The sequence below is a fragment of the Pezoporus flaviventris genome, unplaced genomic scaffold (genome assembly GCF_033815535.1).
Source record: "Pezoporus flaviventris isolate CSIRO_AGI_PZ_B2104156 unplaced genomic scaffold, CSIRO_AGI_Pfla_v1 ptg000066l, whole genome shotgun sequence".
NCBI lineage: Eukaryota > Metazoa > Chordata > Aves > Psittaciformes > Psittacidae > Pezoporus > Pezoporus flaviventris.
The window spans coordinates 11,264,783-11,291,025 of NW_026892614.1; the positions used below are offsets into that span (position 1 = coordinate 11,264,783).

General features: G+C 38.2%; 1 protein-coding gene across 4 annotated transcripts in view; it reads right to left on the minus strand.

Moving 5' to 3' along the window:
* Positions 1-380: 380 nt before the first annotated feature.
* Positions 381-26,243, minus strand: part of TBCE (tubulin folding cofactor E) — a 28,076-nt gene continuing 2,213 nt past the window's right edge. For 2 of the 4 annotated variants that reach the window (XM_061471230.1, XM_061471229.1), the window contains 15 exons: positions 23,767-23,851; positions 15,541-15,733; positions 14,401-14,485; positions 13,586-13,685; positions 11,276-11,378; positions 7,439-7,515; positions 7,109-7,204; positions 5,770-5,834; positions 5,604-5,668; positions 5,017-5,169; positions 4,156-4,309; positions 3,538-3,606; positions 2,376-2,435; positions 970-1,061; positions 381-716 (listed from right to left, as the gene is read on the minus strand). In XM_061471230.1, coding sequence (XP_061327214.1) covers positions 624-716; positions 970-1,061; positions 2,376-2,435; positions 3,538-3,606; positions 4,156-4,309; positions 5,017-5,169; positions 5,604-5,668; positions 5,770-5,834; positions 7,109-7,204; positions 7,439-7,515; positions 11,276-11,378; positions 13,586-13,685; positions 14,401-14,485; positions 15,541-15,733; positions 23,767-23,851 — 1,490 coding nt within the window. In that variant the 3' untranslated portion in view covers positions 381-623. Of the gene's footprint in view, positions 717-969; positions 1,062-2,375; positions 2,436-3,537; positions 3,607-4,155; positions 4,310-5,016; positions 5,170-5,603; positions 5,669-5,769; positions 5,835-7,108; positions 7,205-7,438; positions 7,516-11,275; positions 11,379-13,585; positions 13,686-14,400; positions 14,490-15,540; positions 15,734-22,976; positions 23,090-23,766; positions 23,852-26,243 lie in introns of those variants that run through there. The other 2 variants (XM_061471231.1, XM_061471228.1) reach the window with 2 other exon arrangements.

Below are 26,243 nucleotides of genomic sequence, written 5' to 3' on the forward strand. Positions count from 1 at the left end.
GCACATGGAAGAATGTAAGGTAAACAGCAACGCCTTGCAGTATGCTGAGAACTTATTTATAGTGTGGTATGTTAACAGTGTAGTACTGGTAGAATAAAGGTCTATCATCAGATTTTGACCTTAAATAGTCTAAGGCTGTGTAGATACTTCTACGATTACACTATTTTACTTTTGTTTCCTTTAAGGTAGGTGAAAACAAAGTGAGCAAGTAGCCTCTTTCAGTGCAGCACTAATTTTGTCCTATTATACACCAAAAGATCACAACTAAGTCAAAATCACATACTTAGTTCACAAAAGAAATTGTCACCACTGCAGTGGGAAGGCACTGTATGAAATTTTGACAAAAAGTTTTATTTCATTTCAGTTTTATTTCATTTAAGCATTTAAGCACTGTTTCGTATCTCTCAAGTAAGACGATTCAGTCAAAATCAAATGCTTTCATGGAGGCTGACAAGTTTAGGAGCTGACAGTATTCTTGTGTAGCCCTTGGTGCCGTATGTCATGGTCACATTATCCCATATGTGTGTTCAGGCACAGGCTGTCTGCACTGTCTGTGGGCAGCCTTTAACTCCTCTGCTGTTCCAGCGCTGGCTGTTCCCTCAGTCTAGCACGAGAGGCCCTTCTTACCACCGTACTAGCACACAGTCTCCGTTCTCTATTGAGTAGAACTGCAAAGGCTTTAAGTCATTGTCTAGTTCAACTTCTTTTCCTTCCAGCTAGAAATAAGAAAGGAAAAAAAAACCTGATCAGACTTACACTGAAACCTGCTCATGTAAACCAAATATAGATCAGGCAGTTGCAGTCAGGGAGGATCTGGCATATTACAGGAATGAAATTAGGTCCTAAATTACATCATGAAGTCTGGCCTCCTTAAGTGAAATCAATGTCATTAGGTAGGAGTTTAGAACGTGCTATTGCCCTCTAGCAGCATGCAGTGTTTTATTGTTGAGTTACCCACTTTTAACTTACTTTAGAACTTTCATAGGACAGTTTCAGTTCTGAACCAGGAATTTTCAGTAGGCGATACAGCAATCCTTTGACCCTCTGAATAGTCATAGACTCTGCCAAGGGGAAAGAAAGAAAAGTTACCAGAAAAATGCTGTTAGCACTGAGCTGTAGCAAAGTACTAGTGTTTCAACTATACTTGCTTATAGCAACAGTGGAAGGCTGTATTGCTGCTTCAGTTCTAACACTGCAATAATACCTTTTGTACCTGAAACCATAACTGCTAATATAAAACTGAAAATGGTTTAATCTCTGGGGGATAGGACAGGACATGCTACTATGGTTGAAGCGCTCTGATCCCTTGTACCAAACTGAAGTGTTAAAGCTTCATAATTTACCTTTTTTTCAGTTTGTATTTACTATGTGCTAAACCAAGTGACCTTTGGGACACACACCAGTCAGGTTCTGACCACTTGCGTCTGGTGACTGTTCCTTGAAGTTTTCATTACCAGGAATTGGCATTCCCAGCACAAAAAAGTGAATGTCCCTGTGGAACTAACACCGTTCTTAGAAATGGCATTACATTAAGTAGTCCCAAACCAATTGCCAGCAGCCTTGTAGAGTGCTTTATATTACTAAGTCACTTACACAAAGGGATATTTTTTGTAATGGATCTGGAATGAGTAAATGTGGTTTGTTCCAGAGGCGATACCTGTGTTTGCAATAGATACACTCAAGTTTTTGGTTAAACTTTCACTTCTTTTGAAGCTCTACCTAAAGGCACAGCAATAGTGAGTTATTCCTGTAATACCACACATTGTACTTAGACAAATATTTTTCTATCAAACATTTTTGTAAAAGCTGTATCTATCTGATTTTATGCAACTTGTGATAATAAATGTGATTTTTATTTTAGAATAAAGCTTGAGTAAGTCTTTTCTGTCAGACTCCATTTCACATCTTTTCCAAAACACCAGTCTGATTTAGAACAAAGTCTATTCATTCTAGTCTCGCTACAGGCACTAAAACTTCAAAAGACAAATCTGATACAGGTCAGAATTAGATTTCTAACTTAATGTGTTAGATACTAGATCTTATTATCTTGTTATTTAGTTAATACTGTTATGAGATTTCATAGCTGTTAATTAGCCTTTGATTGCCTCAAACATATTTATCATGAAATGAGCAGCAGAAGTCGTAAGACAAGCATCAGCTTTCAATCTTCAAGCTGGACTAAAAGTAAGTATGAAGGTCAGAAAAACAATGGCTTTTTCAAAAACTTTCTGCCTTTGTCATTTCTTTATATGACAGAGTTGTCAGGGAAGAATCTGCAGGAGCCAACAAAGCCAGAGGCAGCTGCCATTTTGTAACACAGTTATTGGCAAAGGAGCTACAAATGAACTGCTTAAACACAAGCCAAGACTTCTTACCTGGTAGCTTTTTCTGCACTGGCTTCTGTTCAGGTTTCTCAGGACATTTAATTGTCAAAGCTAAGGGAAAGAAGGTGAGGCATTAGTGAATGACTGTTAAGTCCTGGCAGGAGCAGAGTCTTTCTAGTCTGTTTTTATTATGGATTGTTTCCCCTAGCTCAGCCCGATCTGCTAGAAGATTAATTAGGACGTAGCCTGCATCTGAGCAGCTAAGAGAGCAGTGAGTCATTCTCTGAAAAATTACAAGTAATTTTATTAAAATATTCACATTTTTATTGATCTTTGGTGAAAAGATCAATAGGGAAATATTGTAGGGAAAATATTTTAAAAGTGACTCCCTAAGACTTGGTTTTTTTTTTGGTTCAAAGGAGCATTTACCTAAAAATGCTTAATTTCTAGTTAGCTTTTCAAAATAATCTGCAGTAGAATGGAAACTACTTGCTAATTTAAAACAGGTTTTTGACCCTTAATATCTCCAAAGCACCATACAAGCACATTTTAAGGAACTTATTAGCCTAATTCTCTTTACAGACATTAAAAGACTCAGCCTTAAGAAAAGGTTTCTATTATGTCTAGCCAACTAGGTTCCTTCCACCTAAACGCATTAGAATGTAATGCCTTAAAATGCTATTTTGCCCATGGAGTAAAGAAGAGTTCAGTTCTATCAACTGACAAAGCTAAGTGAATTTCTAAGTTTGGGATGTAACCCTAGGCAGCCCCAAATACCGAAGCTACCCATAGTTTTCTAAGAATCTATGAAAAACATTATCAGAGACCAGTGCAGCTATTGAGGTTAAAATCTCAAATGCTATATAGAAGCCTATATAAAAGCTATATAGAAGCTATACAGAAGCCTGTATAAAAGCTATATAGCTTTTATACAACAACAGAGTATTGATTTCTGCTATTCTCCATTAAGTCTTAATTAAGAAAATCATCTGGCTTGGGTTGAGGGGGAAATGACAACAGAGGACACAGAGGGCAGGTATCTGGTGAAGCTCCTTGATACACACAGTTCAGAGAAGCAGAATTACAAGCTGGAACTCCGTGACATCTGAAAGGCTTTTGAACCTTTTGTTCTCCACATCCACCCAGGAAACACTGAGCTTGTAAAATATTTTAGATGCAGAAGGAAAGATTTTGACCATTTCTGGCCTCTTACTCAGAAGCTGATTTTTCAAAGTCAGGGGCTGTTGTGCCTTCAGTTCTCCTTCTTCAGGCGCACCATATTCTGTGTGAAGGAAAAGTGCCCATATTCATGAACCCTTCAAAGACTCAAACCCAGGAGTAGACTTCAGAGCACTGTGGTGTTGTATCAGGCACAAGCCTGCTGCCTCAGGTCCCTCAGCAGCTAGGATACTGCCTATAGAAGGTGGTAGGCTCCCGCAAGGCGAGGTGCTGCAGGCATGAGCGTGGACTGACTGCTATAGCACTTTAGGAGGGTGCACAGGCACATGGGTGGGGTGGAGCAGGTGGAGGCACAGGGAGGTGCTGCATAACACTCCCACTCTAAAAAAAGTCCCATGTGGAGACAGCCGCTCCCTGCAGTGCCTTGAGTTATTGTGCATCTGCTCACAGGTGTCATCTCAGAGGCAGCAGTGTCTGGAAGGGTGCAGTGCTTTGCAAAAGCCGTTTGCATGCAGGCCTCCAGGGGGGTGGGCTTTCCTAAGGCAGCACTTGAAAAAGTCATCAAAGGGTAGAGGAACTGAAGAGAGACCAAACCAGTGCTACCACAATGCCAGGAGCAAGGAAGCATTATTTTTACTGTACTTGTACTTACTAAGACAAAGCAATGGGTATCTAGGATGAGCAGCAAGAAATTCTTCACTTGGATTGTTCTTCTCTGGGTTCCAATTCCCACCAGCTGCTAACCAGTCATTTCCAAATATTTTGCGATAATCAAGCTCTGCTCCTTTTCTTTCAGCAGGAGGGATCTGTACTGACACAGGAATGGTGCATAATTTAATTATACAACTTTATGGAGAGTGACAGTGACTCCTTGCTCTTACTTAGGTCATCAGTATGTTTTATTGCTAAACTCTTATCACCAAGTACTGACTGCTTTATAAATTTAGTACATTTTAAAGCTATTAAGAACCTTGCAAACCCAACCTCCATGTACTGACTGATTCAGAAATGAATATTACGTAAAGATGTTGCTGTACATGATGACACGAGGATGTTTTTTGTAGCTATAGAACTGATGCTGCTTCCGCTCTCTTTTATGATACGCATTTGCTGAAAGCTTGATTTGGCTTAGATAAACCAAATTTAGTAGCCATTGTCCTACTGCAGAAGGTAAATGCTTTAATCACTGACACTGAAACAGCTATGCTGCTTTTTTCTTTTCATCTCTTTTTTTTCCAGATAATGTTTTTTGTTAACAGTCCTGCAACTTCAGTATGACTTAGGCACTTGGTAAAAAACACCCTCCCTCCGTCTTGTTCTAGTCCCTGCTGAGTCAGCAGCATCCACAAACAGGGCTGGATCTTGTAGCCCTAAGGAGTGCTCAGCTGACAGGCAATGGAACAGCTGGCACTTTTACTGCACCCAAACAGTAACCTTGAACTGAAAACAATTCCTGAGGCACTGATTTAATGCTTTTCCCCAGGTTCATGGAAATTGTTGAAATATCATGTACCTCAGACTTGTTCAAAACCTCCAATTGACTTATCTTGGCAATAATGAGCTGTCTCAGGGTCTCTGGGTTCTTCTCTGTGTCCGTGAAAGGGTTATTGTGACACTGCAGTGACCGCAGACTTGGCAGTTTATCAAGCTCATTGATAGATGACCACTGAAAAGGAAGGGAACAATCTTTTGAGGAAGCATAAAACAATTTTCATTCCAGAACAATACACAGTAACACTGATCTTTCCTGTACAATGACCATGACTGAAATTAGTCTTTTGGTGAGAAGAACCAAGTACTTTCAACCTGTTCAATTTAGCTAAGAAAAACAAAACATTTCACTTAACCTGTGGAAAAATAAGTAAACAAATGAGGCACTAGTCAGCATTTGAGATCCTTAGACTTCTGCAAGAGGAATTATGAGGTAGCAGAGACATATGACCAGCTACCATACACACATCTTTAACTGAGACATTAAGAAATGTTTCTAAATTATGCCTCTGCCTCAGGATCTCATACTTACAAAGAAATTTTAAACAAGCAAACTGCAAGTTACTCTCAAAGACAGATGTATGGACAAACTACAGCAGTCTGACCCACCTGTGATATTTTATTGTCATTTATCGCAAGGTGCTTTAGTGAAGGAAACATTTTAGTCTTGCATCCTAGGAAAAAAAAGTAAATTTACAAGACAATAGACTTTAAATAAACAGAAAACTTTAAATAAACAGAATTATAGAGCTGTAAATAAATTACTCCTACATACCAAATCCAGCATCAGGAAAGTCAATAGAAGCTATTCCGCTGTTCCTAAGTATTAGCTGTTCTAATCTGAAATTCAATAGATACAGTGATTACTGTACAAGGCACAAATGAACAGCAGCTTCACAGGCAGTACCCAGACTCCAGTGGAGTGTCCAGAGAGTAACATATAATAATTCCAAGCTTTGTGAATGGCTCCTGGATTTAAATAGCTTGTGGCTATTAAAAATCACAGCTGCTATTTTGGTGTACAGTGCAAGATAATAATTCCACAAATTAGCAAAACTATTGTATTAGTCCCACAGCTTTCCAGTCGCTGTAATCAAAGTGCTTCAGTAACACACACCTCCTCGCCTTGGATAGTAAGACCAAAGCAAGGAATCACAGCTCAAGCTGCAACTACCATAAAGACGCTGCTATGGAGAGTACAGTAAACTGGGAGTGTCTGTGTAAAGGCTGTTAGCACAGACATTCTTCTGAGAAAATGGAATCACATTTACCCAATGGAGTATGGGGATTATACTGTTGGGTTTGTTTGGTTTGGGTTTTTTTAGGTTTTGAAGCACATCTCTTTCAAAGTCTTTAAGCTACCCCCAAAAACCACTGAAACTTCCAAAAGTGAGTCATGCCACTCACTTATACCAGTAGAGTGAAAACATAACTTTCCCCATAGTTAATAATCAGGAGCAGGCAATAGCAACAGGGATGAATTATCACCGCACTCTTTTACTTCCCTCCAACCCCTCTATGTTTTGCTTTCTTTACAAAGGACAAGTAAGTAGAGGCCACGGGGGTACAGTGCTCATGATGGCAGTGTCCATCTCTGATCACCTTTAGGGTGTCAGCCTCAGGAGTGACACCTTCCAACAAACTGCCCGACGGCTTCTGGCAGGCTCAGTTGACCCCGAGGTGGCTGTGCCACTACTGGTGAGCCTGCACTGTGCTGACACGGTCAGAAAACTGTTCCTGAGAAACAACTTCCACAGCTCCTTTGCTTTGCCACTCAACACAAACTGTACCTTCCTGTCATCTTAGATAAAACACTGTCCATACTAATATATAAATAACTTAGTAATGTGATAAATCACTTTGGTTTCGTAAGTATATAATGAAAACCTAGTGACACACTGCTTAAGAATGCGTTACTATACAACAAAAATAAGGTTACATTAAAACAGCTCAATTAAATAATTCAGTTACTCTCAAGAGGGCAAAATGCCTGTATTTCAATATTCCATAAATCTTCCATGCAACATCAATACTATCATCATACTCAGTCAACAAAGGCTATGGAGATGACTATCCAGGACAAAGAGTTTCCAGCAGATTTGTTTAATAGCTACCTGGGGAGATGTGCTATTAGATGCAGCTGATTTCCATCCAGTAACTGGTTGTCTGAAAGGTCTAACAACTTCAGGGTCTGCAGGACATTATCAGGCCTGCCACAGTGGGGAAAAGAAACACAGAACATTTAATGCTATTCGTTAATGAAAGCAGTTCTTTTCTAAGGAACAGCATGCAAATAATTCCATACTTTTATAAATATTCTCAAGTTTGCATTATTTATTTACAATTATGTCACAGTAATGTAAACATCAGAGGAATGTAACTTTATCTGCTACTTAACTGCACTACATCAGTCACAAACAACTGACATACATTACTCATCTTACCTTTCCAAAACCGTAATATTATTAGAAGTAAGGTATAGTTCTTCAAGTCTTGGCCATCCTGGAGCACAAAGAAGAACCTAAGAGCAAAGCTTCATTTAATATAACAAAAGTTGGGAAAAATTATTCCAGAAATTATACTTTATGCAGATTTCCTCAGAACATGTTCAGAAGAAGGCATACCTCCCAGACCCAGAGAAACAAGTGTTACAGATTGCTTGGCCCTCCCTTTTGTGCAGCTAGCTCTTCCCTGTGTTCAGGTCTGCCAGCACAGATGACACCAAAGGGGTTCTGTGGTCACAGCACCTACAGTTCCAGGCTTGAGGCCAACAGCTGCCCTGCCTCAGACTGTTTGACCTGGAAACCGAGTTTATTCAACAGGGTTGGAGCAACCAGATTTTATCTATGATGACTAGAGGAAACGGCAGTATATACTTGACTGCTAACAGTTCTTAAACATCTGCACATCCCATCAGGTCTGACAGAGACTTTCTGAATGTCTTAATCAGAGCTTGAAGGCTTCCCTGTTATGAGACCGTGCCAGCATATGAAACCATTAAAACCCAAGAACTGCATAAGTCAGCACATATGGTGAAGTTTCCAAGTACTCTAAAGAAAACAAATTAGTTCAAAAAGACCACAAATTGAACAAAGATGCACTTGCTTTATACCTTGTGTTCTGAAATTACATTAAAAAAAACCACATTATTTTATAAAGTGGGGTGTTGGTTTTTTTTTGCAAACATCTACAGCAGATAGTACAACTTTTAAAAATAAACACTTATTACAAAGCAATAGAAATTGCTGGCATAAAGCCCAGTTTCTTATGCAATTGTGACACTGCCAAAAATGTTGCAGTTCTGGCAATGGAGTTGCATAAGCACTGGAACTGACTGGTTTTCTACAGATTTGTGCCTGTGAATGGCAAAGTAATTTTTTCACTGAGGTTTTTGTGTATATTCTCCAGAGTTAAATTAAGGGTGAGCTCATCCTGCTACTCCTTCCTTGGTGAGAACTTATAAGGCTCTGTCCTCCTATTTTCTGGGAACTTGTAGGTAATGTTATTGTTAAGCTCCCACTTCTTTTCACAATGGGATTGTAATCGGCTAGCAGATTCAAAGGCTTTGAGATGGAAGAACACAGACATGCACACGCACAGCATAACAGCATAACTGCCTAAAGCCTGTTTTTACAGGAGGTTACAAAGGTTACAAAGCAGTGCAGTTCAGAGATCTGGACAATCAAATTCAATTCGCTACGTATACAGCTAACCAATTACCCTGTAAATGTCCTCTACCCTAGACACCAAAAAGCCTCCTTTCATCAGCTCTTCACTCTTTCTGTTACAGCTGCATGAAGTTACACAGCTGGATGTATGTGTAATTGTCTCATCTATGCAGTACAGACTGGTAACACCGGGATCTCTCCAAGCAGCATACAATTTGGGGCTCAACTGCTTCACACCCCAAAAAATGAAACATCATCCTGCTGCCATATCTGCAACATACATAAACTTAGAAACTCAGATACAAGTTTTCCTGCTCCAGAGCAAGAGCAGAAGACCAGTATTTTCTCTCTCTAATTTGGACAGTGTTTCTCTATATCAGTAAGACAGATTGAAAGTTTTCCTAATAGCGATGAAGAAGCGTGAAGAGAAGCCTGTAGGGTCAAGAGAACTCAGGTGCACTTTTGCTACAGAGAACTTTTGGGACATTTCCCCCAAAAGCCCTGCATTGTGATGAATGGAATAGAAAAACTGCACAAAACTGAAGCATCAGAGGACTTTGACAGACTGACCAAATGACTAGAAAATTGCCACAACCAAATGATCATCACATCACATTTCTGAGAAACTCAAAATGCATTAATGCAATTTCCAAGTCAATGGTGTGTAACTGGAAGGTGTTTTACAGGACATCATTCCCCCTTTGAAGGTCATATGTTATGTTTTGAACAATTAATTGACAATTATACGGTAATAAGCTCTTTTACTGATAAGTCAACAGAAACCTCAGATGTACTTAGATATATGCATAATGAAAGGACTTTTCAGAAAACCAATGCTGAACGCATGTAAATGTGGAGTTATGCATAGTTGTGGAAGTTTAGCATGTCAACCTACTGTGAAACATCAAAAGAGAGGAACAACTGAAAAAAGCCCAGAAGTTTTCTTTTTTTAAACTATCCCCATGCCATATACTTTTATATATGGCAATAAGTTATTTTGAAATGCTGTTCACCATTAAATTGTTTTCATTTTAATTCAAACATTTCTAGGATTTTCAGACTTTGCTTACATTCCCACTGACAATCACTAGGTTTCTTTTTTGCCTGGGTCATATGCATTATTATTTTCTATTAAAAAAGCTGACTTTTCAAAGTAACTCCCCATACAGCTTAAGCAGTCATGTTTTCAAGTGGTTTGTTCAGAGAGTGCTAGTGTCAGGTAGGCCCCTTTATTTTTATCGTTTTGTGTGACTACCCTGCAACACCACTTTTAAGCACAGGCTTGTGTCTCCCCAGTTATAAAGGAAAAAAAAAAAAATCAAACAAATTTCAACTTTATGAAAAAGATTTCTGGACCAAAAATGTCTTTCCTGCATATGATGAGACATCAGCTAGAGCAGAGTTTCACAACCAATTGCAAGTGCTATGTAGTTTTAAACTGCTCTGACTAACCCAGGGCTTCTTTCTGAAACTCAGTTACCCCTAGAGAACTCTGATAGGTCTGCAGCCAGGGCTCCAACCATCCTCTGCCACTCTAGCATGGAGGAGAGCTGCTGGCAGCTGCCAACATTTTAAACACCACAATGAATGCACCAATTTACCCTGATCAGCACTAAGTGACATTTAAAGTGTTTGCAGCCACTTCATTCTTCCACTCATGTCACCATTCATATTGCTGCTGTTACGGAAGGATTATCAACTGTTCTAGCATAAACTCCACTGACAATAAGTGCACAGTGAATGGACGCTAAACAGAAATATAGCAGCCCCGCTGCAAGTGAAAGAATGAAGGAGCTTCTTATCTCAAGACCAGTTTCAGGTAGTGCTCTATTACTGGACTGTGGCTGGCAGCAAAACCATGAAAATTCAGGTAAACTCACAATGCAGTACACACAAAATCTACCCCAGAGAAATCCAACTAATGAGCTGGATTTACAAGCCATTGTAAGTAACATGGCACTACTGATGTGCTTTGTAAGCCCCATCTCTGAAAATAGGCCCACTGCTTACATATTTAAAAACAGGGCATCATTCTTAGTAAGACATCATATTAGGGGAGAGGCGTTTACATGTTTCCCTGAAACAAGCCAGAGCTTTGTTTATTCTGTGCTATATCTGTGCTGCATATAACCAGGCATCTTGTATTTCAAGAATGGTCAGTATGTGCAAAGATACTAAGCTAATCTCCTGCTGATAAAAAGTGATGCCAATACAAGTACTTTGTGTCATAATGACATACGTTCTTTCCATTTGCATTTGTGCTATTACATGGTTAAAAATACAGATAAACCTTTAATAACTACAAGGAAACAGAAAGTCTTCATTCACACAAACCTTTGGGACATGAAGTTATATTATACTCCAACTGCTTTACCTTGACTTGGTTATTTACAAATGCAGGCAAAGTTAAACATTTCTTAGTAGACTCCTGTGCCAATATAACTTCCTAGGTTGTGTACCATGTTAGTTACTATGTGACTAGCAGTTATATGCCACAGCACCTTGTCTCAGGATGATTACATTTCAGTAGAGTACCATGATAGAGAAATGTTTAGTGTGCTTTCCTTGCCTCAAAAACCTAACAACACAGACAAAACCAGGAAGGGTTATTACCTCTGTCCACGTTATTGCAGTTTGATTAAGTGCCAGAACCCTCAATTTTGAAAATACACTGGATACAGAAGTTGACGTAGACGGAAATTTCATTTTGTTTCCACTGTGTAAAAAGAACAATTATTAACATAATGAACAAATGCATCTATTTAAGTCACTGATAAGAATTATGTATTAAATACAAAACCAATTTGCACAAAAAAAAATTAAGAAGTCGCTGCTAAGGTGTCATGTATTTTAAAATACTATAAAATATCCCTCTAGTTACATTCAAACTTCTCTAATTTACTTTCTTACTCCCATTTATTCTTCTGTGGCCTCCTTCACACCTTTTCCTCCCCTAACTTTTGAGTATAAAAAGAATGATTTTCATTAAATGAAGATAGTCAAGTTTCGGACTTAAACACCTTAGAGCCTATATGACCACCCAGACTCCAGTAAAAGATGTAAAATCCACTCTTGATAGCAAAATATCTCCATAAAATAGTTAAAAGATTCTCAAATCTGCAGTCCTCAAATTAGTTTTCATTACTCACCTCTGAACAAAAGTTTTTATTTCTTTCCTAAGGTCCAGTCTACCTGCATATGATGATGAAAACCTCCCAGTATAGGTATGCTTACATACGTATGGGTTAAATTTCCCCATTTCAACAGCTCCTAGGGAGCTGAAGGATGACTGATCACTCTTATTTTCTTCCAACATTGCTTGCACAAAATGTCACTAACAGACTTACCTGCCAACATCTTTCTTTTTTAAAGTAAACAAAGTCAGGACAATAAAAAACAAAATCAAACTTTTTCAGTTAGTAGTCATAAGCAGTCATAAGTAGTCATAAGTAGTCATTCCAGCATCAGTCCCATTTTGCTTTTCAATTTTATTACAAATAACTTCCAAAAGCCCTTCAATCTAGACCATACCTTTTAGCAATGACAACCTGAAAAAATTATTCTACGTGAATTAAAATAAATTCTCTATATTCTCATGCATGCTGACAATAATAAACCAGGACAACATCTGCTCTAGGCAAAGACAGATTTACAAATAGCACCCAGGTTGCAAACAGCTGTTCAGTGCTAAATACAGAAGAGAACACCTACAACTATTTCAAAACCACGTTTTTCTCACAGTAACTGTAAGAACAAATACAAAAACTGGGGTCATTTTTTAATTAAACTTGATATTTCAGTTTAGTTTACATCACTTTCAACTGTTTCAGCTACAATGTATGTATTGTACAAGGAAGACTTTGGAAGCTGATAATCTCAACACCAGTCTCCAAGACTCAAAAAGTTGTATTTTGGGTTTCTGCCTTCACTCCTATTGCCCTGCTGCTGCCTTCAATGACTAATACAACCTCCAAAGCAGCTCAGCAACTCTGCTTGAAGAGTTAGCAGTCTAGATGTTAACCTTGACAACAAAACAAACTTCCTAAAGCTGTAGCTATAACACTGTCAAAAATTAGTGGTTTAGGCTACTGCCTGTTTACAGACTTCAATACATTGTGTGTATTAAATAGTTAAATAATTAATACATTTCTGTGTTAGCAGAAAACTATTCTGGCATGTGTCCAATACAGCATGTAGGTGTATACTAGAAATATAAGCATCCAAAGAGTCTGACCTGCTGCACTTGCATACAGCAAGCGTGGCCATGTCTGCTACGAAGCTGGGCTCCACACTGCAAACCAGACTCGCTGCACACACACACAATGTGGATGCATACATGCGTTAAGCCAGTTCTGCCTTGTGGCAAACTAAGCTTTTAAATCATGAGAATTAATTGTCTTAGATGTCACAGAAGCGTATAAGGGCATCTTACAATGCTGTAAACCTAGGTAAAATTCTACAGCACTCTCTAAAAATCTACAATGCATTTTAAACCAGGCTCCTTAGCCAACGGATTTCATAATTTTTATGTAATGTAGAACACATTGACAAATGTCTAAACTCCTGTGAATGTTTAATGGATGAAATCTGTGTTCTATTTTTCAGACAACCAGGATTTTTCTAATTTTACAAAACTCCAATCAACATCCATCTGCCCCAAGCACTTTCCCTGAATTTAGTTTTACATAGATGCTATACTCCTAGGGATCTAGTCTTGAAAAGGAATGTCTGAAAAATATAGCACATTCATGAGCTGTTTAAGGACAAGCCTTTTAAAAACAAGTATTTAGAAACTTATATCCCATTTAAATGAGTATTGAGGCATCTAGCTACCTTTAGAAAGCTGACCCTGCGTCTAAAAGAGCCTTTTCTTTTTTTGTCTCTACCCCAAATGAAGAGAAACCCAAATATGAGTATTTATACCTGACATTAAGTGTTTCCAGATTTTGAACTTCAGAAGCAATAGCTGTTACTGTCTCCCAAGATGATATCAGATTTTTTGATAGATTTATATGCCTGATATCTGAAATTTCACATTAAGAAAAATAAAGTTATCTAAAATCTGAATTTTCTTTTCAGAAATTAGAATTAGGGTTTGGTTTTGAATCAAATAAACATAAATAGATTACACTTGTTAGGGCTAAGAAATACTATTACATATTATAATATATATTGTTACAACAAATTGCATTTTGATTTGCGGTATGGAAATGGCCTATAGATTTATAAAAGAGCTTAACTTTACAAATCCTAAAATGGATTATTTTCTGCATTGGCAGAAACTCCTACCAGTCCTTATAAATGAAGAAATAATTCCTGCTTTGTATTTCTGCAACATTGCTACAACACACAGTATACTGAATAAATTATTTATTATATATTGGAAACCTCTGGTGCTTACATGACATCTCAGATATATTTTTATGGGGCTATCCATTCTAGAGCTAGATTTGAAAAACAATCAAAACAAAACACTGCTGAAGCCTTCTGAAATTGCAGTCACAGGAGCAACCTATGACCATATTTCCATTTCTATCCAAGGTTGCATTCCCTCTCAAAAATTGTAGGCATCTACTTTTTAACTCTGTAAACATTACATTAATCTTCTAAATATAAACTGCAGTTTTAAACATTTTTTTAATAAAAGGATACAGATATCATTCATTGAAGTGAACACTTGGAATGCTAAAAGTATGTACCTTATTTGTGGTATCACACAATATAACAAAAAAGGATACTAGCACACGTTCTGCTGATTTCCTCTTTCTGAACAGCATGGCTCACTGCACACTCACACACTGAGATATCTACCAGTTGGTTCAGCTGGCTAAATGAGAAAGAACATTCTGTTAAGTAATTTTCAAACAGAAATAGGTACATTATATAAATACCTGGTTGTTACAACTAAATAATGTTCTTTTCATACACATTGTCTCCTTTTGAATTAGCAATATGCAGATTGCTACGTTGAGTGTCTTTCTTACTTGAAAACACACACATCTTTTCTATTTTTTGCCTTTATACTGCTACTACAAAATAGGTCTGGCTGAACCATAACCCCAACCCCCAACAACCCAACCAACCCTAATCCAGTTTAAGAGACTGATAAACTAGATAAAATACAGCTACTCAAATAGGGATTTAATTAGACACTCCAAGTTAAACACGTTTCTTGCAATACTTTTTGCAAAGCTTTAAGTGATTTGGGCATTCTTCGTATCACTTATCAAAAAAAGACAAAAAAAAAAAAAAGAATATTTTCAACTGCTTATGTTCTGGGAGACAAAGGGAGAATAGTTGTGGACTATCAGTTCAGAAGGAGACTGCCATCTACTGAACTGATACCTCTGCTGCTAGAGGCCATTAAAACTGCAATCTATTACACTTCGTTATTTCCTTTCTTACCCTTCCAGATATATGAACATGAAATGAACTGCCTGAAAGACTTCTTTATTAACAGTACAGTGACTTTCTGGCTTTCTTCTTTTTGTTACAAAGTCATTACTGATATGAGTAAACAAAGATTAAATAATACCATACAATATTAAGAAAATATAAAAATACATCTATTTAAAAAGCACCATGCATGTGTACAATTTATCTCACTCATTCCTCTCCAGATATCATGTCCTACTTCATGAAATCAAAATGAAGATTGTGAGCACTCAAACATTACATAGTCCCAGTTTTTATCTGTAAAATAGGTAAATTATGAAGCCACAATAAGATTTCTTGTCTCTTCCATCAGAGCACAACCTGGCTTACTTTTAGAGATATAACCATATTATATGCAAAGCAGCCAGCTTCCTTTCCTTATAGCTGAACTACTACTTGACTAATCAAGCGCTCAGTGTCTCTTAGATTTTCATATATTACACTTGCCTTTGTTGTTCTGCAACGGAATCCATGCCAACAAATTCCACAGTCTTCTTTCCAAATACTAATGTATTCTCTGCCTTGTGTTGAGTATCTTGCTCATCATTCAATCCATACCGATTCTTTACTGCAGTAAGAAAATCTACTCCAAAATTTGCCTTGTTTGGCCGGATAAATGATCCTCCTCTTGGATGCCTAGAACAGAACAGCCAGGAAAAGGTGAAATATGAACAGTTACCATAAGAATGATTTGTCTCAAAAGTACTAATTGTTACGTTTATTAAACACTGGGAACCAAAGCAGTCAAAAGACAATTCTACAGGCTAATTTTAGGTATCGCTGTCTCCAGTACTGAGGCCAGGTAAAACTTACAAAGTATCTTTGACCACAGACCCAACAAGTTCACCTTGTGAAATGGCACAAGAACTGCAGCACCAGATCTCCAAATGTACTTGCACATCAAAATTACAATGGCAGTGCCATTATTAGAAATAACTGCCACACTCACTATAAAATAAGGTTTTCCAGCAAATTAAGTTTCTACCACACACTTGTAATTCTGCAAGAATGCAGCCTTGTCCTTCCATCCACACAAATGCCACATGATGTGAATTGTACCACTTGGAGCTCTTAAAACTCAATCATTTAAAAATTCTGATACTAACTCAGTAACAATTTTGAAACTGAATATTTAACAGAATTATCCAGCTAATGTATGTTCTACACAGTTTCTTCGTTTTTCTTGAGCACTGAATAAACTTTATTGCATGACAATTTCTTGCCACGCAATTGCTTTGACAATTTCTCTCAAAGTTAGCAAGGAAACACAGTATTCAGGAAAAAATGACAATTTGTGGGAATGGTATCACAGAGCAGATGGAGGATCTGATGGGAGGATCAGCCAGAAAACAGCAGGAAGAAAATTGGTAGTTTTGATTACCTGTCTGCCTTTCAGCTGAGAAGAGAACAGACTCTGGTTGGAAAGTACCCAAGAGGAAGAAATCACGTAAACAAAACTCCTCTTTCCAAAACAGCATGTAAACATCGAGTGCCCAATTAGCAAACCATAATACAAACCATCAATGCTACAGAGTTGAAAATTATCTCAGAAAAACAGTTAACTAGAGACCCTGAATCCTATGGACCTATTACAAGCAGATGGAATAGCTTGGGCACCATATTTTCACATTTTTATTAAAAAAGCAGTACTGGAAATTTCTTGTGCCAGTTTCATTCTTCAACATTTCTAATGCCTATTTAAGTACTTTAGTACCCTAAAGAATCTGGGTAGAAACCACATATTGTTAACTTCAAAAATACTTTGAGTCTAGCTTTGTAGTGACTGAGTTTTAGAGTACAATGAGTACAAAACAAGCAGAAAGGCATACTCTTAGACAATGTAAATCCAGTGTGCACTTTCACGTTCAATAAGCATTTTCAATTCTCAACTTTTTTAATCCAGAATCTTCTTTTAAGTTTTTTCTTCCTTTCCTTTGAAGTTCTTCACAGCTTGCAAACATTTGGCTAGTTTAGATGTTGAACTTCCTCAAATGTAAAAATTATGGGCCTGTTTCTTAACACTTCTTAAAACAGTAAATGATATTTTCACCGTCTTTACTACATTTCTTACCTGCAAGATACATCACTTTTGCATTTAATTAAGTCAAACAGCTTTATAAGTTGCAGGCAGTGCAGGATGCTACTTGGGGCTCTGGAAAGAAAACTTGCGCTCTTCTCTTATGTGTAACTCACCGCAGGTCCTGCAGTATGTTTATTCTGACATTTCTTGTCCTTTTTCCTATCACCTGGATTTTCCCCATTTGTCATCACCATCCCTCTGCACTCAACAGTTCTGCTACTTTTCTTTCTCTGCTCTCCCAAAAACCCCCTCACCAGAACTAACCTAAGACCTCCATATCTGCATTCCTCCTGTCAGGCCATTTATCCCTGGTGGAGCCAAACTCTTTAGGTCCCTCCATTACCACACTCACTAAAAATGTCTGTCCTCCCAGGTCTCCATTTCTATTGGCACTTCCTTCCTCATTGTCTTTGTGGGAGTCAGTTCTATCCTTAGGAAAAACTGCAAAGGAAACTAGCTACCTTGCCCCTTGTCATTTGAAGCTGCAGGGAAAGTATGGTGCATTTCTCTCTGAAGACCTATTTTTTGTTTTAACCATACAAAAATCACAGGTTTTATCTCTCTTGTTCCTACCACTTCCAAGTACTATGGATGCTACCTTAGCTAATGTATACTGAAGTCCATTGCACAGCTTAAGTTTCTTTTTCAGCTCCATTCTATTATCTACTTTTCCAAGAACTGTTACAGAGAAGGACAGAAAAGGACACTGCAATAGGAATCTATTTCCAGGCAAAATGATTCTGTGTTCAAGGAGAGAGGTCACTTACCTCTAACTTGTTTTCCCTGAAATATACTCCTGTATTAATCTTCACATTAGGGAACATGAATTGTACGAGCTATATGTACACATCAGACAACTAACATACAGCACCTGGACTCACGAAAAAGCATGTCTTTTAGCAATCGGTCAACATAACTGGGAACTAAACAGATAAATCTGAATCCAAAGAGTCATCCAGCATGTCTACCACGAGATGGAAGGACCTCCAGACTACTGATAAACCTGACTTAAGCCGAACATTCAGAAGTCTGAGAACAGGGATTTTGTATCCATGTATGTAAATGTCCTGCAGCCAGGACAATACACTGTGCAGAAACAATGTGGTGGATGATGCACCTCAAATTCCTGAAGCAGAAAATATGGAATATGCCCAAGTGGGGCTCTGACAACCAGCTGGCTCTAGTGAATACTGACACTTTTTACTGACTTTTAAAATACAGAGGTTAACCCCAATCTCAGAAGTCAGCTTGTAGGCCACTTTCTATTCATAATTCAGTAGCCAGAGGTGATACAGCCCATCTGTTAGCATGCCTAGGGTCCTTCAAAGATACTCATTAAAATTTAGATCACCTATCCACTTCCACTGGTTAACCACTTCCCTGAATAAGAGGAAATTTGGTATCATTCTTCTTTGCTAATATAAAACAAAATGGTGGCACTGCTCATCATTACATATATGATGGCTCTTTTTTTTTGCTAGAGAAATGCCACACACATACACTTCTCAGTACCAAAAGAATAATGCAATAGTACATAAACTGTGTTCTGCCAACAGTTACACACTTGAGCTGTGTGACTGCGGAAGCAAGCTTCTGAGCCAAAAAGAGAGATCTCAGATTTATCAGCCTAGACAATAAAGGTGGATGGAAGGGCTTCTCTGCCCAGTACCAGCTGTTTGCAATGATTATCTCAAGGCAAGTATCATCACAACTGGGGCACACACTACAAAGCCCATAAGGCATCATAAAATATAGCTAGCTGAATCCATGCATGTCTTTTCTAGATAGGCTCTTCCTCTTAGAGGAAGGTTCTCAATAGACCAGACTTCTTTTAGAAGAATCTACATACTGCAGTAAGGAATGCCCTTCAAATTTTAGAACAGTCGGAGGTATCTGCAGCATCAAACACTTGCGACACTTAGCACTGATCTGCTACGGTGTATCAAATTCGTGACTGCACAGCAGAAGCTTTGAAAAGAACAGCAAGTACTTGAAGTTCTTTGCAACTTTACCCTCCTCAAACAAGCATTAAAGCCGAGTCTGAGCTTTTACAAAACAAGGGAAGCCAGACATGTGCAGCTCCAGATGCTATCTTAAGGTTCTCCTGGTGCACTGGACAACAGTTTTGTTTCAACACTGTTCAACCGACAGCAAAGAACAGAAGTGTCTGAGGGGTACAGTGACACACATTGAAACAATCGAAAACTTCCTAACCAAGAACTTTCAAGGCATCTTGGGAGTGCACTCTCCCTTCGCTGAATGGCAATCTTCACAGACACTACAGTGATATTAACATCTTCCTATATTTGAAGAATTTGTTTGTGCTCTAAGTAGATATTCCTTGAGGTGACTCTGTCATTCTTGAAGGAGAAGTAGCCTAATTTAATACAAGCAGATCTTTTGGGCAGGAACGTAAATTTCATGCAAACAGTAACGTAACAAGTCAAAACTGCTCACTGAAGAAGAAAAAACTAAACACAAGAAATGCCGTTGCCAGGATAATTTGGCATTTCAGGACTGACAAATATACAAAATTCAAAGTTCCCATCAGAAGAAAACTTAATAACACAAAGAAGGGGAAAAAAAGGCCACAAAGATCTGAGAAGCAACTGCAATTCTCCCAGGCTGAAAATGTCATAGAAACAAGCTTTACTATACTTCCATTTCTCTGGCTTGCTATGAAAGTCAAACCTGGGGAAACGTATCAGGATTTAATATGGTCAATACTTTTGGTAACAATACCTGCTGAAATATCAGGATTCCTCTGGGAAGAACAAAACATATTCTTTAGCGGGTAGGAACATGTTCTTTTCAATTATGACTCAAAGTTCTCTAAATATATGATTCACCAGGATGTTACTCCCATCTTATGAGATAGGCAGAGAAGTATGTCATCTACTGCTGAGGAATCCACACATCTCCTCCAGCAAAATGGCAAGGATAAAAACAGCTGCTAAAATAGCAATGCCGGTGTAAACACTGTGCGTGAGTTGAATACTGACTGAGAGAAGGACTAAGAAAGATGACCCTTATGCCAGACTAAATGGGGGAAAACAGACTGACTCCACTTGACTGCATGCATAAAAGAAGCTTGAACATCTGTAACTGTGGGGAGGAAGAAGAGGGTACCAGAGCAGCAGCTGAAACCTGGTTTGGTGCCTTCAAGTCACCCCACCAGCACCACTGCTTTGCCAAGGCCAGACAGAGCTGCCTCCTAGCCATGTGGCAGGATGCCCAAGTAAGCCTCCACCCAGCAAGGACAGACATCGTTGGGAGCAACAGATATGTCCCCATCTCAGTGTGCTCGTGTGGCCTCGGGGGTGGTTTCTGTCAGCATGCATGTTAACAGCCTGCAGGAACACAAGAGCTGGAGCACCCACGTCTCCCTCCAGGGACTTAAGGCACTCACATTCCCAGGGGAGGTGTGTGTGCTTGTAACTCACATCTCCCATGGCAGCACATGCATATAACTGCATGAATGGGTATGTGGGACAAGAACTTATTTGAAAGCATACTCATGTTTCAAAAGCTGTATTTAAATTTTAACACTATTTTAAGGCTTGATTACTCCTCATTTCTCTTGAAGAACTGTAGAAGATCACTTATTTTAATTACATGATACACTACTGCAACTGACAGCCAAAATAATAGCTTCCTCAGTTATTAGGAAACAAGAATTTATTATGAGGGGAAAAAAAAAAAAGTCACAAAAATGCCACCAGAGTATGCACTGCCATTTCTAGCTAACCCGGTTGATGAACATACTCATTGTGTCAGCACATTTTGAAGTGCGGCTGTTTTGTTCTTTGGTTCTCATATTCTTAAGAAGTTTAATTAGCACCACATAATATATGACCCAGATAAGTGTACTGTCATGGAACATGAAAGTTTAGGTCACATTTCCAAAAAGCTTACTGCAAAGATCATGTAAGTAAGCAGACCTTCTGATTTACCCAAATAAGAATTAAGAAGATTCTCTGATAATGAGAATCTCAATTTCAGTTTTATTGTCCTCTTACAATCTCATTTTGAAATGTCATTCCAAAAGATTAATTTTTAAAGGCATTCTTTTCAAAATTACCTTATAAAGAACTTTAAAATGTCCTCTCATTGCATTTATTTACAGTAAAGCTACTTCATCAGCTGCTTCTGCTTATCAGACTTCAGAGAGTGAGAAAAGTAGGCTTGGTAAGTACAGGATACTAATGATAATGTTTGAGGGGAAAAAGAAATATTTTTATATATGTATATATGTTATGTAAAGAAACAAACTACTCAACAGCAGCAGTAAAGACATGACATTTTAGGTTGTGTGTTTTAGGTTTGGGCTTTTTAAAGTATATTTTTGGTAAAATAAGGTAATCATTTTTTACTTAAGTTTGCCCACATCTTCACAATCAGTATAAAACCAAATTAGTCTGCACACAGAAAGTTATGTCTGTGAGTCATGGTTGACTGCTGGAACTATTATTTGTTCTCTTAGACTTCAGAAGAACTTTCTCTGATTGGAACTCAGCAGAGTACAAACAACAGGTATTGTAAGAACATGTTTAAGAATCACAACATTTAAATGATATGGTTATATGCAGCTTCACTCAAAACAGTTGATTCTTACAAGAAGAACTGAGATCACTGTCTGAGATCTTATCTCCTGTGAGCACACTAATAGCTGCTAGAAAAGCAAGAGTCTATACACATGTATATAAATACTATACACACAAACATAAAGCACTCCAGTTTCATAAAAACATTCACCACACATTCAATTGCTTCTTCTGTCCATAGAGATTTGGAATAGCCAGCCAGTTACTTTTATTATTTCTCCTACAGCAGAATACAACTAGCTTCAACTTGGAAACTGCTTCAATTAAACTCAAAGCATTTAAGAAGCAACTTCTCCTAATACATTACTTCAAAAGATATGCTTATTCTAAGAACATAATTTCCTGTTTTTCAGCTAAGAAAAATCCAGCAATGTTGATTTTTTTCCTTGCATTAAGTATGCTTAATCTCCTTAAGCCTTACTTTATTATTATATATAAAGGAAAAAATAGCCACTCCTCACTGGTGGGTTGTTGTTTTTTTTTTTTCTTTATTCTTCTAAAGAACAGATTTTATTATCTCATTTTCTGATACTGACATCTCTAGGGATTCCACCTTTCACAAATGCTGAACTTAAGAAGACACAGACTAAGAATTCTGATTTACACTAGTGAATTCAATCTACGCTTTCCATGTTTATGCCTATCTGGGTACAGGGAAAAAACAGTATTCCCAGAAAAGATTTCAAAATAGCTACTTTTTAATTATTTAACAGATAAATTCTTCTGCTTGTTCAGTCCGAGACCAATCAGCTCTACTTGCTGGCTTGAGAATAGTTTTGATCTGAACTGATAATGAAGTATATTTTTGAACAGGCCATGTGGAAATAATTTTAATGTCTTTCTTTTCTTCTATGTGACATTTTACAGCAACAGTTCTAAGTCCCTTCCATATTATATTCCTACACTGAAATAGGAGAAAGTGACAAGACTCATCTACTCATAAAAGTGGAAATGATCACCATTTTTTACAAGCTGAAAACACATGCTCAAAGGTAAGCAAGTGCATGTGCTGTATTTACATACTCTTAATTATTATTCTGGAGGAAATTCTCAAAAAATATGTCTGTTGGATCACACATTGAGAGCAAACCAAAGTACACGTACAAATACACCACCTCTGGCTCTGGGGAAAAGAAAAACTTTAAACCATGACAAACTCAAGCTAATGAGACTCTGGAAAACTGTCACTATGTACTTTTCTTGCTCTTCCACACTTCTCCAGCAGTCTGCTATTAGCCAATGTCAGAGGCAGGAAATTAAGCAAGACATATGTCTGGACTGACCTCATTCAGCTATTCTTATGACTTTCTTTTACATGCAAGTAAAAAAAACAAAACCAAAACCAATTTGCTCATCCTCTCATCAATGGCTTTAACTTTTTCAAGATAAGTAACACGAAGGATTAATTTCAGAAAAAAATCTTCTTACATTTTTCCAACAAACCAAAGCCAAATGTAAGGCCACAGACCACTTGACCACTTTAAATTCATTTTCTGGTTTGTCAATTTCTTTCATATTTTCAAAAGCCTTCTATTAATTCTGAGTGCTTACTGTCACAGGATTTTTGTATATTAGATTAAGTTCACTTGAATGAGCACTTGAACAGTTATGAACAAACCGTAAATCAGTTTGCCTTTTAGAGTTATTACAAGCCTTGGAAAGTAGGAGGCAGAAAAATCTCTCCATTTCATCTCATTAACATAAGACTGTCCAAAAGTCACATTTCATTACATACCTCTGAAAACATTACTTGTATTTTCTACATATTTACCATATTCTAATCCCTGTAACTGAATTATTAACAATGCATCAGCCTTTATGGTATAGCTAGTTACAGCATTCAGATTTCTTATATTTCTTTCTTTATTTGTTATTAGCCAACTGATAACAAAAGGATTTGCCCTAAAAGTTGCAGAAGAGTATCTTCCCATGACCATCTTGTTGTATCAGTACACATGACATACCACCAATCTGAATCAACTTACCTGCACTTAAAATACTGTGTTCCTTCATAGGTACCATCATGCTTTCCTCTCTGAGGATCATCCCATTCCACACCAAGCCAAATTCCTGAAAAGTACAGTAGATATGTTTTCAGATTTATGGCATCATAGCCATAGAAATCACAGTTGAAAGAAACCTCTGAAGTTCACCCAGCCCAGCCTTCTCTCTCAAAGTAGATTATCACCAGCACTAAAACAGGTCACCCGGGTAAGTCTTTACCTAACCAGATCTTGAAAATCTCTAAGGAGAGAAACATTCCAACCTACTTGGGCAGCCTCTTCCACTACTGCATCATTTCTTTAGAGAAAGAGATTTTCCTGGTTGTTTCAGAGTTCGAGGATTCCAGGTTGACAGAGAGATGAGACACAATGGATAAAAACCAACTAATTTATTACCATAGGAAAAGAGAGAGAGGAAGAGCTGGCAAAGCATAAAAGAAACAGTGATGGATATTTTTGGTGAGTGTTTATCTTACCAACCCCAAAGACCATATGATGATGATCAGGAAACCAGCTCCAAGAGCCATCATTGCAGTGTGAGGCAGCAGGCTCAACCTGAGGGAGCATCCCCATGGAGGCAACATCGACCTGGGCGGCATGAGGCTTGGGCTTTTATGCTAACAAAAGGGCACACTCATTCTGATGGAGGGGGCCAGCCTACAGCTATTTGCTACAACTGCGCAGTTAACGCTAAAGGGTCTCTGTCCAGGGATTTCCAAAGTGGACTGCGGGACTTTTAGGGGATTTTTGGGGAGGAGCCACCATGGACCATTATCTCATGTGTCTTGCAACTGGTATAAGACCCCCTTTCGCTAACAGCGGTGTTAACTCCCCCTATTTTCAAGGTTATGTTCCTACAACCTGTGCTAAACAGTACTGCTCTATTTTTGTGTGTTTCACCACAGATCATTATCTATTGTCACCGACGCACTGGTGTCCAATTCAAACCTTTCCAGCCACAATTTGTGGCCATTGTCCATTATTATATAATCTAATACTAGTAATAATAGTTTGGCTCTGCCATCTTTGTAACCATCTGCCAAACAGCAGCAGGCAGCTACTAGATGCCACTTAATCTTTTCACCACCTGAACCAAGCCCAGATCCCTCAACCTCTCTAAAACACATGTACATGGTCTATGTTGTTGACTGCTTTGGCAGCCCTCTACTCGATCCTCTTGAGTTTATTCACACCCCTCTTCAACTGGGGTCATCCAAAACCAGTGCAACCTTTCCAAGAACGCCTGCCCCAGAGGGAATAACATGTCGCTTTGATTTGTTGGCCATATTAATCATTCAAAGGTGATCCAATACAACACGTATCTTGCTTGTGACATGAGCTCAGTGTGGGCTCACATTCATGACAGTATCCACCTTAACTCTCAAGTGCTTTACAATAGACCCAACTAGGGTTGCTAGTGCTTCCCAGTCTGCACTGACATGCAGGTTTATTTTGCACTACCTGTAGAAATTTATTCTTCTTGAATCTCTTAGGCCCAAACATAAAGTTTATAGAGCTTCTCTACACTGTAGTTCTACCTTTTGTCACATCAGCAAGCTGAGGGTGAATGTCATTTGTTATCGGAGACACTGATGAGTATGTTAAACAGACCCCAGCATTTATTTCTGTAGTACTCATGCATTACCAGATATAAAGTCACTGATTACCACTTTTCCACTTGATAGACCTGCAGACTTGAACCCTACTTAACAGTCCATTCATCTGACTTGTATTTCTCCAGCTTCCAAATAAGATTCTTTATGGAGACATTGTTAAAAGACTTATTGAAGACAAGGCCTACAACAACCCCCATTCTCCCTTTGTCCACATTCCCAGTCTTTCCATCATAGAAAGTAATTAGATTTGCCAGGCACAACTTGTTATTCTTTAAAAGTATTCCCAACCACCACCCTGTCCTTCACATGCTTGGAAATGGTCTCCAAAGGAACGTGCTAAGTGATCTTTCCAGGAATTGAAGAAAGGCTGATGAGTCTACAGTTCCCTGGTCATCCTTCTTGCCTCTTCAAGAACTGTAAGCAAGGCTACCCTCCTTCCAAAAATTCTTAATGTCCCCATCCTGTCACCACAGTTTTTCAAAGATGACATATATGGCTCTTGCAGTCAGACTGGTTAGATCTTTCAGCAAGCTGGGCTGCATCTTATTGGTCCCCATGTATGTGAACATGTTATCAAGAAGCATGCCTAGTCTGTTGATCTGCTGCTGCTGCTTGTCTCTCTCCTTCCCACACTATGCCAGTACACAAAGATCAGGGAGCAGATTGCTCATAAAAACTAATAGAAAAAAGAAGCCACTAAGATCCTTACACTGTAAAAAAAAAAATGTAACCAATTTCAACAAAAAGTTCTTCTTACACTCCTTGCATCAACTCTGACTCAAAAAAAAAAAAAAAAAGCCCTAACAACCTATCTACCTTAAAAGTTGCCATATTTATACAGGA